The sequence below is a fragment of the Haliaeetus leucocephalus genome, unplaced genomic scaffold (assembly GCF_000737465.1).
Source record: "Haliaeetus leucocephalus isolate CR32 unplaced genomic scaffold, Haliaeetus_leucocephalus-4.0 Scaffold944, whole genome shotgun sequence".
In the NCBI taxonomy this organism is placed as follows: domain Eukaryota; kingdom Metazoa; phylum Chordata; class Aves; order Accipitriformes; family Accipitridae; genus Haliaeetus; species Haliaeetus leucocephalus.
The window spans coordinates 2,708,915-2,723,153 of NW_010973380.1; the positions used below are offsets into that span (position 1 = coordinate 2,708,915).

A 14,239-nucleotide genomic window follows, 5' to 3' on the forward strand; every position below is an offset into this window, starting at 1 on the left:
CCACGCAATATTCTTATATCTTGTCTGGGTAAAGGTTTTTTTCTAAAATGGTCATTTCATCTATCTGGTGGGAAGGGTAGAGGAAAGAGAGCGTTGCTTGCATTAGAAGTGACACTGCCCACTCTTGTGGAGGAAAAGGTCTTCACATTTCCATGGATCAGATTCTGCAATTACACAGCTTTCTTGTTTGGCCAGTTCATCTGCTAAACCTGACATGAAGCCAGAATGAAAACAGAGATTTTCCCATTACAGAATACCAAATCTATGATAAGCCACGCCATGAAAATTCAGTTTTTAAGGAGGTGGGGAGAGAATGAGGGAAACTCCAACTGCTGCTGCAAGATAAGCAATGAGCTTTGCAGTGCTTCTAGAATCCGTTTTTCAGGGATCTCATAAACAACAACAACCGTAAGCCAAAGGAGCAGCAAGAGAAGAAAAACAGCAGAATTTGGGATAGGAAAATTTAAACAGAAGTTTGATCAACAGTTTTAGCCTATCAGACCATCTGCGTGATAACTTTGGGCACAGCTGGGTAAAATAAGTAACTGCTACAGAAAGAGGCCTGTGAATATGGCACTTAATCTGTGGGTCTGTTTTGCACAGCAATGCAGCGAACATCATCGATGGTCTTGATTATGCTCATATTTTTTTCTTATACTACAAATTCCCTCATTATAAAGTACTCAAACCAGTCACCACTTCTGCTTTCCCTACCATCAAGTTATAGTATTAAAATGTATTTATAGATGGAGTAACAAATGTCTCTGAAAGGAGCATTACATTCTGACAGCACTGAAAGAGACTATGCTGGTTTTCTCAAAGATTACTCTTTAAATAGGATATAAATATTGTAATTTATGCATCATTTGCCGTGAGGTACAAGATCACCAATAGCATATATTTTTATGTATATATATATAGTCTTCATCATAACTGCAGCCTGTGAAGTTCAGAACATCAGAATTTCAAAAACAAAGCAAAAATACAAATTGATGGAGGCTGAATTATATTTGTTGTCCCCAAAATCCTGTGGATTTAATTGCATCCCTAATGCTGCTTATTTGCCAAAACCAAAATAAAAATGAGAAGCAGGCAAATAAGTTCTCTGAATAAATCCTGCATTGCCCCAATTGTATGAGCTGCCACCTAAGCTGCCTGGCTACCATCCAGGCCCAAATCACACTCCCGGACAAGAAGTAACCCATGCGTCCCCTTTGAACCGTCCTCTCCTCTCCTTGAGCTTCCTTTACCTCCCTCCTGGCTCTCGTGGAGCTCTCAATTAAATTTCTTTTAAAGCACTTTCTTACCTGCATAGTGGTCAAAAACAGTGGGGACATACTCCTCTGGGAAGGCATCATTGGCATAACTCATCAGCAAACAGGTTTTCCCAACTGCACCATCCCCAACCACCACGCATTTTAACATCTTCTTCGTGTTATTGCTGCTCCCGTCAGTGCAGTTGTCATCTTCTTCCTTGCAGTTCATTCTTGCTGCTGCCGCTGCTGCCGCTGCTCTTGCTGCTCCCAGGACTTCCAAGTGCACATGAAGGAAAAATGAAGTGCGATTGTATTGACTTTTCCTGAGTTTGGGGGGGGGGGGGCAGCAAATCTCAAACTCAGGAAATCATACTAATGTTTCCAGGCTGTCACAGCCGCTTCTAACAATTACCAGATCAGTCAAGAGAATCATCGAGGTGAATAAATTAAATATATAGAGAAGAATATCATAAAAAAGCAATCTGTCCTTTCTCGTTCGTCCGAGTCAGGAAATCTTCATCCTGCCCCGGAGTTCTCAGTGTTTATTGCGACTTAAAAAATATCAGCAGCCTGCAGCTTTGATTCGTGTCTCCCTTCCTCCAGCCTGGCCACAGGAATCAGGGATTCCTGTTAAATCCACTCCATTTTCCATTTCATTTCTAACATGGAGGAGAGCCTGGAGGTTTTTAATGGAGTTTTTCCTTTCTTTCTCCAGCTTGCTGTGTGTCAGGAAATCATGGGTTTCCTGCTGAATTCCATATTAGGATCAGTGGGCTTGTGAAGGGCTGCAAACAATGGGAGCTCTGTGTGTATTTGTACTTTGGAGGAACTCTGCCAGGACATGGAGAAAGAAAAACACTAGAGGTCTCTCTGCAGAACGAAGTTTTTAGGCGTCCTGCTCCATCCTGCGCTCCAGCTGCTCTCGGGGCTGCCGGCACCCAGAGGGGCGAGTTGGATTTCGGCGAGGCTGGGAAAGATGCGAGCGTTGGACCGACGTGGCCAGGCAGGGTACGGGGAGGCTGCGAGCTGTGCCCCTGTCTCAGGGTTGTCTCTTGTTCCCAGGAGTGATCTCCTCCGATCTCGGGATAGGTGTTTTCTTCCATTTCGGAGGGGAAAGGGGGGGAGGTGGAAAGGCAGACGGGAGCTGTAGTGGGTAGGTAGAGTTTAATGTCAACTGTCTGTGGCTATAGCTCTTTAAACTTTGTTAGACAGAATAAATAATTGATTTTTCAATTCAGGCACTCGGTTTCTCTTGCACTTCCCCTCATCCACCCAGAAAAAGAAAAAGAGGGAGTTTTTCCCCTCTTAGTGTAAATATGTAAACACAGACAGAGAGAAAGAAGTGGAATTAAGAGTTACAGGAATTAAAAAATTAAAAAAAAAAAATAAAAACACTGCATAGCAGTCTGTGGAAAAACAGCTTTGAAATATATGATTCCTGCCTCCTCGTCTGTTTTGTTCCAGTGTTTCACGTGCCTCCTAAGTCTTCTCTCCATTTAAATATATAACAGCCTATATGCACACGAAGGGCCAAACTCCCTGCTCCTTCCACAGGAAAGATTTTGCAATTTCCAGCAGAAACAAGCCAGACATTAACATTAACCCCAATACAACAGCCCAGCACATCCTGCTCGCTGCATTTCCCTTCCACAAGACTCAAAGGCTTTGAAAAGGGGAAACAACCCCCAGCCGGGACTCCACAGGGAAGCACACCGGTGCTAATGCCTCCCCCACCTTGCTCATGCCTGGTTAGAAAGAAATGCCCAAAAGCACACACAGACTTAGAGCAACACACACCTGGGAGTGTGAAGACCAACACAACCTTAGAGAGAAACTGTCTTAGCCCCAAACTGCATGAGTAAAGAGAAACACAACCTTAATGATGAACGTCCTTAGCCCCAAGTTGCAGTGTCTTTCAATTTTTGCAGTGAAGAGGCTCAGGAGAGTCTTGGTCATTCAGTAATTTGTGCACCATGCCGCATGTTCTCCATCTTCTCCATGTCCTCCTCCTGGTTGACAACAGGGATCTTAAGTAGGCAGTGTTTGTTAGGCCCAGTATCACACCCACCGTCACAGGGCATCACTAAAGGGTTTCCCACAGGTAGGAGTTCAGGTGGCATCGTCTTAGCTTCAAAACTACAGCCCCAGGCTGAGGTTTCTCTAAGAAAACTGGTGAGCTCTGGGCACCTAAAGACCTGTTCTCCAAGCATTTACTCTGCTGATCACTTCCACCATCAGCAGCACAGCTGGGTCATCCTGAGGGGCATCAAGTGTTACAGGGATTTATTCTTTAAGCTTTCTAGTTGCAATCGAGGTCAAACTCCAAGCCTGTGCCTCTATTTAGCTATTATGTAGCTGAGTAGGTACTAGCACACTGATACCCTCTCTGCCTTTGCTTACCAATCTAGTGACCTTGTTGGGTAAATTCGCCAAATATATGAGTAAGTGCATGCTGTTGCAAGGTAACTGAAGAGCCTGAGGAAGCAAAGAATTCCAATAATTCATGGTTCAATTCTCCATTACTTCTATCAGACAAAAGCAACAGCTATCTTGTTTCCCATTTTACACAGGCATAATCCATCTCCAAGCTTTTTCAACATCCAACATACAGTAGTTAAGGCAAGCTTTAATGCTACTTAGCCCAGATTTAGGCCTACAACAAAATCTCCATGGCTTATTCCTTCATGCGCAGCAGGACTGTATCGCTTCGACCATAACACTGGGCAGGCTCAGCAGGACTGTGCCCACCTCCATTTTTTGGCAAGAGGTTAAACAATGAAATTCCCTTGCTGTTTCTCTGGAGGCTTTAACATACTTTATTTTCCTCTCCACCTTTCTTTAAAGGGTCTTTGAAAATTACTTAAAGGGGATAGCTTCTGTGATACTCAAAATATCAAGGGGCTGAACTGGAGGGTCTTTGCAAACCTTACCAATTCTAAGCTCTGATGTATGGGAAGCTTTGTAGGGAACCAGTTTTCATTAAGATGCATTAATAAAAGAACTTACATCCCTTAGCATGCATAATGGAAGTGCAGCCACGCTGTTAGAGCCTATCTAATGGCTTGTGTGGAAGAGGCCAACAGGATGAGTTTATCTTGAAGGTGAGGAAGGCTGACATCTTGCCTGTACAACTCAAATTCAGTGCTACAGTTTTGCTTTACCTATATAGATCACACATACAGCTTTAGAGGAGTTATGATAAAGTTATAACACCTGTATCTGGACTAAAAACATATGTTTTCTTTAAGTTCATTACTTAACCTGGGTTGTCATCATTCAGATCAGCTGGACCAAAATATCTTAAGAGCTGGTTTAATTGCAACAAAGTATAATCACACTGTTTTACACTTTTCTCTCATGAGGTTGAGACATTATCCCCTCTGCTACTCTGCAGTTGTATCTTTTACTTGCAAAATTGGCCCGGAATCTGCTGTGTGAATTAACAGTCAGTCCTGTCGTCTAGCAGTCTAGTAACGTTTGAGGCAATCCTGTTACATTTTACAAAAGATTTCTTAACCTGCAAATTGCAAGTGACAATGCTTGAAGTTAAGCTGACCCTTCTGCGGTTGCTGTGCAAGTTTCAGCTCCCCTAAGACTACTTAGGGGACTTCTGCAGAACAGAGCTGCCTGTGAGCCCCAGCATGGAAGTCACAGGGTTATTGGTAATTATTAGCAAAGCTCAGAAGGTCTGGTGATGTAATCTGGATCCAGGGCTTTTTTGCTCTTTTACTAATCAGGTTAGAAATGGTCAGATTTGCTCATAAGATCTCAGTAAGAGCAGGCTGGTTCCAAGCCACAAAGTTTGGAAAGACGTGGCTGAAGCAAAAAAGTGAACCCAACTAGTCTGATTACTTGGAAAGCTTTTTAAAATATGTGTGGCTCTTGGGTATCCAACACAGTTTGTTTCCTACTTGTTTTACAGGCTTCTTGCCAAGGCCACCATGGCAAGAAGGGAGGCTAAAATAGATAATAGATATGGGCAGGTGCTATTAGCACTGTGGAATGAAGATGTCACCTGAGGCACTTTCTAGCGAAGTTCCTCAAGCAAAGAGTTCTGCTCTAGATGAAGTGCCTCTGACCTTTTGTTAATTAACAAATTAACTGGCAGCAGTTCTATTCCTGGGACTGCTGAGTAAGTCCAACTTCCACATGTCTGTGTGGAAACATCAGCTTCATCTTCATCAGCACATATCTGACAGAGCAGTCCCTAGAGTCACTTCCTTGGGGATTAGCAAGTTCAAGGGTGGTGCAAGAAATTTTGGTGAGAAGATCTGTAGGAGATGAAGGACTTGCAAATTTGTTAATTAGCTCTGCAATGAACAATATGATTGCCAATTAACTCTACTCAATATTTCTCTGCAGGCTTGCAGAAGGGAAAAAAGGATATGATGCTCTATCGTGCTCTCCCTGCTCTCTTCCTCTGGCCAACCCTGCCTCTCCCACGTTTCTCCAGTGCCTCCTGCAATGCAGTCATCTTCCTTTGTGCAATCTTATGAGCTTAAAAATTGACAGTTAGGGGAATTTTCTCCATTAACTGGTTTCCTCACCAGACCTGACCACCTTGATTTTATAGGGGCCTTATTTTTCCCTAGGTCTTGTCCTCCTGAACCCTCCCCTTCATCATCCCCTCTTCGTGTAAACCCAGCAGATCTGTCTCTACATTCTCACCCACAAGAGGCAGCTCCGTGGCGTGGGGTATTTTTGAAAGTGACTGCACTACCGTGAAGTTTTTCTCCCCACATCTCGCTGCTAGAAATAGCCATGTCCAGCCACCCTCCTTCCACCTACCAGTGTTGATGTGGGAATGAAGTTTCTGGCACTACTACTGAACTGTAAATTGACTTCAGGCAAATCTTCTCACATTTTTTCTTATCCTTTGTCTAATCTGTTTAGATTGTCAGAGTTTCTTAGGGCAGGAATTGTGTTGGTATTAGACTGAGCATACCAGAACCATATTAAGCTTAACTATCACTGTGCTGTTAAAAACAAGGTTTCCCTGGCCATCAGATTCAGGACCTTTCCTGGACTACGTTGTGGTAATAGCCAGACTCCTGCAGCTAAAAGAATTTGGGACTTTAAGACATCCCCACAGTCACCATATTCTCAGGGGAGGACATCCCTTAGTCCTAGATAAAGCAGCCTTGGGGTGGCTGCTCTTTGTTCTTGGGTTGCCTGTATGGCCCTCCACATTGTGGTAAGAATAATTGAAATAGGGGCACTTTGTCCTTATTCCCTCTATCCTCTCTTCCCCTTCCTTGCTGGCAGCCCCATTCATCAGCCTCCCACCCCAGTGAAGTGGTCGCTGAGACCTCAAGTGGATTTGATATATTGAAAAGCAGAAGCAGCAAATGAAGGAGGAAAAATAACAGTTTAGCAGTGACCACAGGAGGGGTGGAAGTGCTCTGTGTGAAGCCTTTTTAGAGGCAGCTTGCTGAAGGGCAGGTGCTGAGGTTCAACTTTGAGGCTTGTTGAGTGAGAGCAAACCTCTCCACAGCCATTACACACCATCAGTCACGCTGCTACCGTCACCACCACGATGGTGGTCCATGCCATCAGCAGGGGATTCCCTGTTTCATGCTGCTGCCATGGATATAATTAGTGTCATTGGGTTTCCCTTTGGAAAGATGAGCTTATGAAACAAATGACTTCTGGGAGATGAGGTCAAGCGAAGGATGATTCATGTCCTGTCCATCAGAGTACCCTCTTGCTTCCCAGAGGCAGCTGCTATGTAATGAGAAATGCACATGGTGTATTTGTGTGTTCGTGAATGGGGGGGCTGTTTTCAACTAGGAGAGATGGTGCTCAGCTTGTTACCTCACAGTTCATTCTGCATCACTGACTGTAGATAGTGCTGTGTTACTTACCCATCCATACAGCTGGTGGTACTTGTCCAGGGTCTGTATTTCCAGCTGTTCTGTTCATAGGCATTTGTATTTAGACTTTGAAGATGAGTTTTCCCTGGAGGGGATGCCTGCCTCTGGATGGTGGACTATGTGCATCTGGTACATAGTCTGGTGCATCCCTATGTTTGCATCAGGGTTCTCTTGTTTCCTCCCAGAAAACTACTGGCTGTTTCCTCTGCCTTCTCTCCTTTCTCATTTTGCTCTTGCATGGCTGTCTCATTATAATTCCCCCTCCCTTCACCCTCACCCTCTGCCTCTCCGTCTCTCAGGAATAGAGCTGATGTCTGATGAAGGATGTTTACCTCTCTCCCTATGACAGTGGAAAGAAGTGGACTTAGGTAAGCATTCAGCCTGGGATTAGCATAGCAGGAAAAAATACCACTTTAGGCAATTTCTTCCTTTCCACCTATGATGTTTTCCATAGAAGTTTTTTTTCTAAATTACATTTATTTTAGGTTGAGAAATACAGCAGGAGGTTAAACAAGGAGGAACCTTACCTATGCCTCCTCTGCATCGTGGAATGGCATTTGCCTCTGGAGATGGTGGACTGCTGAGAACGTAAAGGGGCTGCAATCAGGAAATCAAGCTGCACTGGGGGTACCAAAATTGTGACCAATTAGCACAGTGCGTGCATGCACTCAGTGAAGTCATTAAAGGGACAAATCTATTTTGTTCACCTCTAAGTAATGCTTGGGACATAATATGCAATTTCTTTAAAAGCAGAGAAACTTCCCCAAGTCAGATGTGACCGAATGTAACGTCTCCAATGGGGGGAAAAAGTTCGTGTCTAAAAACATGCCAGTTGGAATCTGTAGATTTTCAGCTTCCCCCTTTTCAGGCCAAATTGCCAAGCTGGCTTTATCGTTGAAATGAACACACGGCTGATTCATAAAACATTCATGCAGAGTTTTTGCTCTCTTGGAAAGAAGGGAGCGGGCTGCTTCCAGGGAGGGAATGTGCTTTTGTGCTACATGTGATCTTTCTGCCTCCGCTCAAAAATAAGCAGAAGGCTGGTGCTGCCTCCGCATTCCAGGAGCAGGCAAATGGGAGGAGGACCAAGGTGGAAGGCAAAGGCTTGTCATGCTTTTTCTGCTGTGTCTCCTTGCTGAGCCTATTGTCAGCAAAGCCTGTAGCAAAGGCACTGCAATGAGACGTAGGAGCACCGTTTCCAAACCTGCTGCTCAGACTTGCACAAGTGGAGTGGATGGCTTATAAGCTATGCCCTTATCTCATGTGTAAAATAGGAATGAGGAATGCTTCCTTTTTTCTGTCTATTTATTCTGCTAACCTTCAGGGCAGGGACTGGCTCCTGCATTGTGTGAGGGGTGTGGTGGGTCCATGACAAAGCTAAACCAACTTGCTGACTGTCACCAAGAAAATATTTGGCCTAACCCCATATGTAGAGAGGTTGTTAAAGGAGAAAATGTGTAGGAAACTCTTCTCTTTTTTTTTTCCCCTTCATGTTGGTTTTCTGCTGGCTGAACTCCCCCATCTCGCTATGGGGACAGCTTGGCTTTCCACCAGTGACAGTTATGGAAGGAGTGCTGGCACCAGGCTACTTTGCTCCTTTTCTAGCAATTGGAGTTTTATTTGCATTGCCAAATCATCCTCTTGCTTTAAAGGTGTCTGGGTGTGGTGGTAAAACAAGTGAGGAATGTGGGCACCCTACCTAGAATGCTGAAATGTATGCCCCAAATTGCATGAGGTCTAAGGTTAGAGCATTAAGTCAATGCGTTAGGACCTACAAGTACCTGAACATGCAATAGAAGAGGGAGGGAGAGGTGGGAAAATAGTCAAAGCCTTAATTTTCAGTGTCTGCTGGCTACTCGCAGGTGATTTTTGCAGCCACAGCAATGCAAGGGATGTCTTGTCAGCTCACCACTTGGGGGAAAGAGGGGTCAGAGCGTGTGTGTGAACTGGCTGATAACTCAGCTCAGTGGCTAGTAATCTCTCTGCCCTAATGAGCTGCATGCCAAGATTTTCTTGTGGCCAGAAGACATCAGACACATATCGAGTACCTTTGGCTATGGGAGAGGGCTAGATGAGAGCTCCGGGGAGCGGCTGCTGTGATTCTCCAGACCTCCCTGCAGAGGGGACAATCAGATGCCATCACCTTCAGCAGGTCCTGGTGCCTCAGCCTCTCTCCACGGTGGAGGCTCATGTTAGTGACCCGACGGCACTAGCACAGCCCTGCATCCCTCCTCAGCTGCTTGCGAAGGATTCACAAATCGCACCTAGTTCCAGGGCCACAGCCTGGGCTCTCTGAGCTGGTGCCATGGAAATGTATTCCTGTGCTCTCTGAAGCAAATACCCCAATGCTTTCCAAGAGGTCTATGCAGGCTTTGCAGTGCTCAGTAGGGCTTTTGCTGCAGGTAACACAGCTGTTAATGTACCTGTGCTAACATATTTGGTTTGTGTGTGGCACAAGCTGCAGTCACAGCTTTGCAGACATGACCTGGTAGGCGTTCCTGGCTCTCAGGCTGATCCAGAAACTCTTTCACCCATCTGTGCTTCCTCTTTCTCATCGCTGTCTGGCTCATTCCTCCTCTGAGAGGGCACTCATATCTCTCATTAGGAAGCTCTGCTTATTTAGCGGTGGCCATTTGTGAAATTTAGGCATAGTGTATCATTGGGGAACTGACTGTTAAATACTGCAGTATGCTGCTCTGCTCTGCACTGTGCTGCAATTAAGTGATGCAGCCCCATGAAGCCTTTAAGGGTCAGGCCTCCATTTCCCTGCTCCCCCTTCTCCCACAGTGGCACGTTTATGTGAAATGAGCCTGGCTGCACATTTGCCACTGTCTGAGAGCTGCCTGGGTTTGTTTCCAGTGTCTGCCATTAAATGGCAGGACTCCCTGTGGGTTGTTTTCCTTAGTTCAGAAGCACTTGAGACTATGCTGTCTTCATGAAAGTGTATTTCGCAATGGTGATATCTTAAGAGATTCAGTGGGCAAAGCTGACTCCTAAGAATTTCCAGTTTTGTTCGACTTCATTGGAGTCAAATGCAATGCATCAAAGAGGTTGTGGAGTCTCCATCTGTGGAGGTATTCAGAAGTTGTTTAGACATAGTCCTGGACAACTGGGTCTAGAGTGCCCTGCTTGAGCAGGAGAGTTGGACCAGATGACTTCCAGAGGTCCCTGCCAACCTCAGCTGCTCTGTGATTCTGTGGTCAGCTGCACCATGCAGCTTGACCTCTTCCTCTGTCTCAATGTACAACGACATGCCATGCATATTTATTTTGTATGCCTCTTCCCACATGTACCTCTGAGGACCAGCACTGCAGCTTATTTCAAGCATTTGTACAGAACCCTCTAGTCACAAAGGAAATCATGACTTTTCTATCATTATCCATCATCATTATCATTTCATCATTATCTATTCATCTATCATGAGTATCATTGTTCCTGTCAAAACAAATATGATGTAGACTACAACTACGGTGAATAATATGGGGAACAGTTCCCAGTGAACTATTATTGACTGAGCTTGACTCCAACATAATTTCTTTGCTGTCTTCAGGACATATTTGGTAATAGTCAGATACAGATTGCTGTTGGTTACAGCAAATGTCTAGAAGGCGATCAGGTGGATCTGTTTTCTTTCTTGTCTCTCTGATTTGCACCCTGCAGGCATCAGACCTGATTATTTGCCTTGCGTTGGGATGAACTCTACATTTTCTGATATGCACAGAAGCACGTAACTTCTCCTCCTCACCTGTGGAAGTGGCTTTTGGGCAGAAGCCTCTGTGTCCTCTCTCCAGAGGGGAGAGTACAGTACAGTATGGAGATGAACAGATGTCTCAAAACAAGTGGGTTTAACATATGAAGCAAAACATTAGAAGAACTAACTTGAAAACAGCAAGCAGCTGATAAGCATCTGTAATTTAAGCTTCAGACTTCTTTGATGGACTTTGCTCATCAGTGACAGGAGCAGAACAGCCCCAATTTACGTGCTGTAACTAATGCAGGCGATCTGGAGACACAGGCTGATCTCAGTAGGCATCACCCAGTAGGACTTTTTCTTGGAAAAGCTTTTCCCAAAGCCCTGGGCCCGCTGTGCTCATCTGAGCCCTGTGACCATATGTCGCACTGGCTTTTGTCAGGGGACCCAGCTGTGAAGCTTTCCTTTTGTCACAGACTGACTTCTTCTTTTTCCACTCAGGCATCCAAGCAGCATGAGAGCACACTGCTGCAGGAACCACTCTGCAATCATACCCTCCAGAGCAATTAATCTTTAATGCCTTGGCCACAGAGCTTGCGATGACGGTGAAGCACAGCCAGGCTCCCACATTCAGTCCTGAGCCCACCAGCCTTTGTCACCATCATCAGCTGAGCTGAAAGCCCCATGCGGTAGGTGCAGTTTAGGCAGTCAATAGCAAAGAAACCTGATGGCTTCCAAAAGCATTTCAGTCCTTCCTGTCCTCTCTGCAGGTTTATCAGCCATGTCTCAGCCCTATCCGAAAAGGGAAAGTTCTGGGGTCCTGGAAGACTTTATGTCTTTCCCTCTGTCATGGGTGAGAGCCCTCTCCCTTGGTGGCAGAAGAACATCAGGAATAAGATGCTTCATTTCAGCCTGTTACCATTACACTGTTTGAAATGCTCCAGTGATTTTTAATCCTTCCTGTAGATCATCTTCAGAGCTTCATCCACTTTCAAAATGGCCATTGAGACCAATTTTGCTGTGTTAGTTACTGGATAAATAGTAGAAATAATAATCCTCAGTTAAAGTCATTCACTAAACATCCGAATAATGGCATGGTGCTTATATACATTTCTCCTCTTTCTTAAGTGTCTTATGCACTGTTAATTTTTTTACCAGATTGGAAATACAGCTCAGATTGCCACCACAGATTTCAATACCTCTTTCAATTTAATCTAGACCATCTTGGGCCATATTTTGATTACTGGTGAAAAAAAAAAAAAGGAAAGGGAAAAAAAAAAAAAGAGAAAACTTACTTTATAGGTTTTCCCAGAAAAGGAGCTGCCAAGCTCCTCAGAAAATCTGTCCCCATGAGATTTCCCAACTTTTTTGACCAGGTTCAGTTATCAGTCCTTTTCCAAATTTGCACTGAGGTAAGGTGGATTGGAAAACAGTCCACTGGGAAATTATACAAGAGTGGATTCATGTGACAGATCTTTCTGCGACTTGTCATGCCGTGAATAGCAGAGCAACAGCCTTTCACCACTCAACCATGTCACTGCCTGCCTCGCTTTTGATGGAACTGTGGTGAGTGCGTGCTTGTGGAAACAAGGAAAAAGTTAACTAGTGCTTTTTGTCTCAGTAAAAGGTCTGGTTTGTGTTCTCATTCAATGTTTGCATAATATCTTAATTTAATTGCCCTCCTGTTGCGGCCCCTGCTCCAACTGCTCTGTGCTGGCATGCAGGATTTGCATTCAGCAATGCTTTGAAGACCGCGGTGGAAACACGCTCCTGTTACATTAAGCATTGTACGAAGGTACAGGGAAACTCAGCAGCCCCAGCCTCAGGGCATTTGCAGTCTAAAGGTGCAAATGACAGTAGGGGAGCCAGAAGGGAAAGGGTTGCCCAGCTGACATGCGAGGTAGCGGTGTTGCTAGAAATAGCACCCCATGCCCTTGACTCATAAATCAGTGGTTATCTCCTGCTAACTTAAATGCCTTCGAGTCACGTGCTATGCCTACAGCAGGTTGCTCCAAATGCAAGACCAGGGCCGGACTAGCTGTTTATAGGATTTTCCTGCTGTGGGATCTGTCACTGTGTAGTATTTGTGGAGGACTGAGCGTAAGGAGCTAAAACTGTCCTCCAGGTGCCACTTAGCTGCAGGGCTCACAACCAGTGGGCTCGAGCTGGGACGCCTCCGAGTCTCTCCAGAACAGCAGAGATGTTTCCTTGGAAATGTCACTTGCAAAAGTACATTCCCTCTCCTGACCCAGCTGTATCAGAGACTGTATAGACATAAGCAATGAAAATCGGATGACACAGGGGCCTTTCCTTAGTTCAGCTCTTTCATCTTCCTGTTGCTGCCTGTCCCTGTTGAGATCATCCCTGTTGGCTGGGCTTGAATTTGGGTTTGAAGTTGCTGCCTCACACGGCTCACGCCAGCTGCAGCTGTTCTGCCCCAAGGGACAAAGTCCAAGTCTGGACACTTCCCTACGACGACTGAATTTCCTTGGCTGGCAAGTCCCTTGGCTCCCAGCTGACACAAATCAGTTTGGGAACCAACAGGTTGGCAAATTCTGGGTTTTGAGAAGAGTGGATTCAACATGGGCTTGAAACCCAGGAGGATATGACAGTATGAGATCTTCTCAGGTGCACAACTACATCCTACGTCTTGTCCTGCCTTCCAGAGCGTAGAAACCACATTCACATCCAAGCAGGATGGATCTGATCGGGCAAGCAACTTCACATAACCACGAGGTTACCTCTCGCAATAGGCAGCTGCTCACAGCTGTTGTTTCCCACTGTGGATACATGCAGCTTTGTTTTTGTGATGCAGGGGGAAAACTTGGGCTTTCAAACCCTAACAAGCTATTTGCTTCGCCTTCTTTGTCTCTTCACACGGCTGACCTCCGCGTCCAGCCGCGAAGGCATTCTCTGGTTTAAGAGTACCGTTGAGCAGAGTGCCAGCAGGTGATATCCCAGCCTCTCCTGCCACTCTGTAATTAGCAGCCCCAAACATGGAGTGGTGTTTGACCCTTTGACATTTTTTTCTAAGGCTTTTATTAATTTGACACTAGTTTTCATAGCAACTCACCAGGGAGCTGTAACAAACATTCATCTGTACCTGCCAGAAAATGGTGGGTTTATCTGCTCAAAAGGTTATACCAAGCGTCAGAGGCCAACTGCGGTTTGAATCCTGGGGAACGCTCCTACTGTTCGATGGAAAAAATATGGAGAATTAAAGTGGGAAAATTACGATTTAAAACCAGGATTTGTGTCACCTTGAGCTACTGAGCTCTGTTATCGTGGTCTTTCAGAACTCCTACTCTCTGGGGAGCAAGCAGGTAGGAGACTTTTAACGCCCCTAATGTCAGTGTTCCTGAGAGAACACTGCCTTGTCACCTGTAAATGAACTTAAAATGAAGGGTTGTTTCATTCGG

At 45.2% G+C, this 14,239-nt stretch overlaps 1 protein-coding gene across 1 annotated transcript in view; it reads right to left on the reverse strand.

Moving 5' to 3' along the window:
- The window catches only part of RHOJ (ras homolog family member J), a 54,484-nt gene extending 52,521 nt beyond the window's left edge, over positions 1–1,963 (reverse strand). The window contains exon 1 of the mRNA XM_010584152.1: positions 1,308–1,963. Within this exon, the coding sequence (XP_010582454.1) occupies positions 1,308–1,485 (178 nt within the window). The 5' untranslated portion in view covers positions 1,486–1,963. The remainder of the gene's footprint in view (positions 1–1,307) is intronic.
- Positions 1,964–14,239: the final 12,276 nt, after the last annotated feature.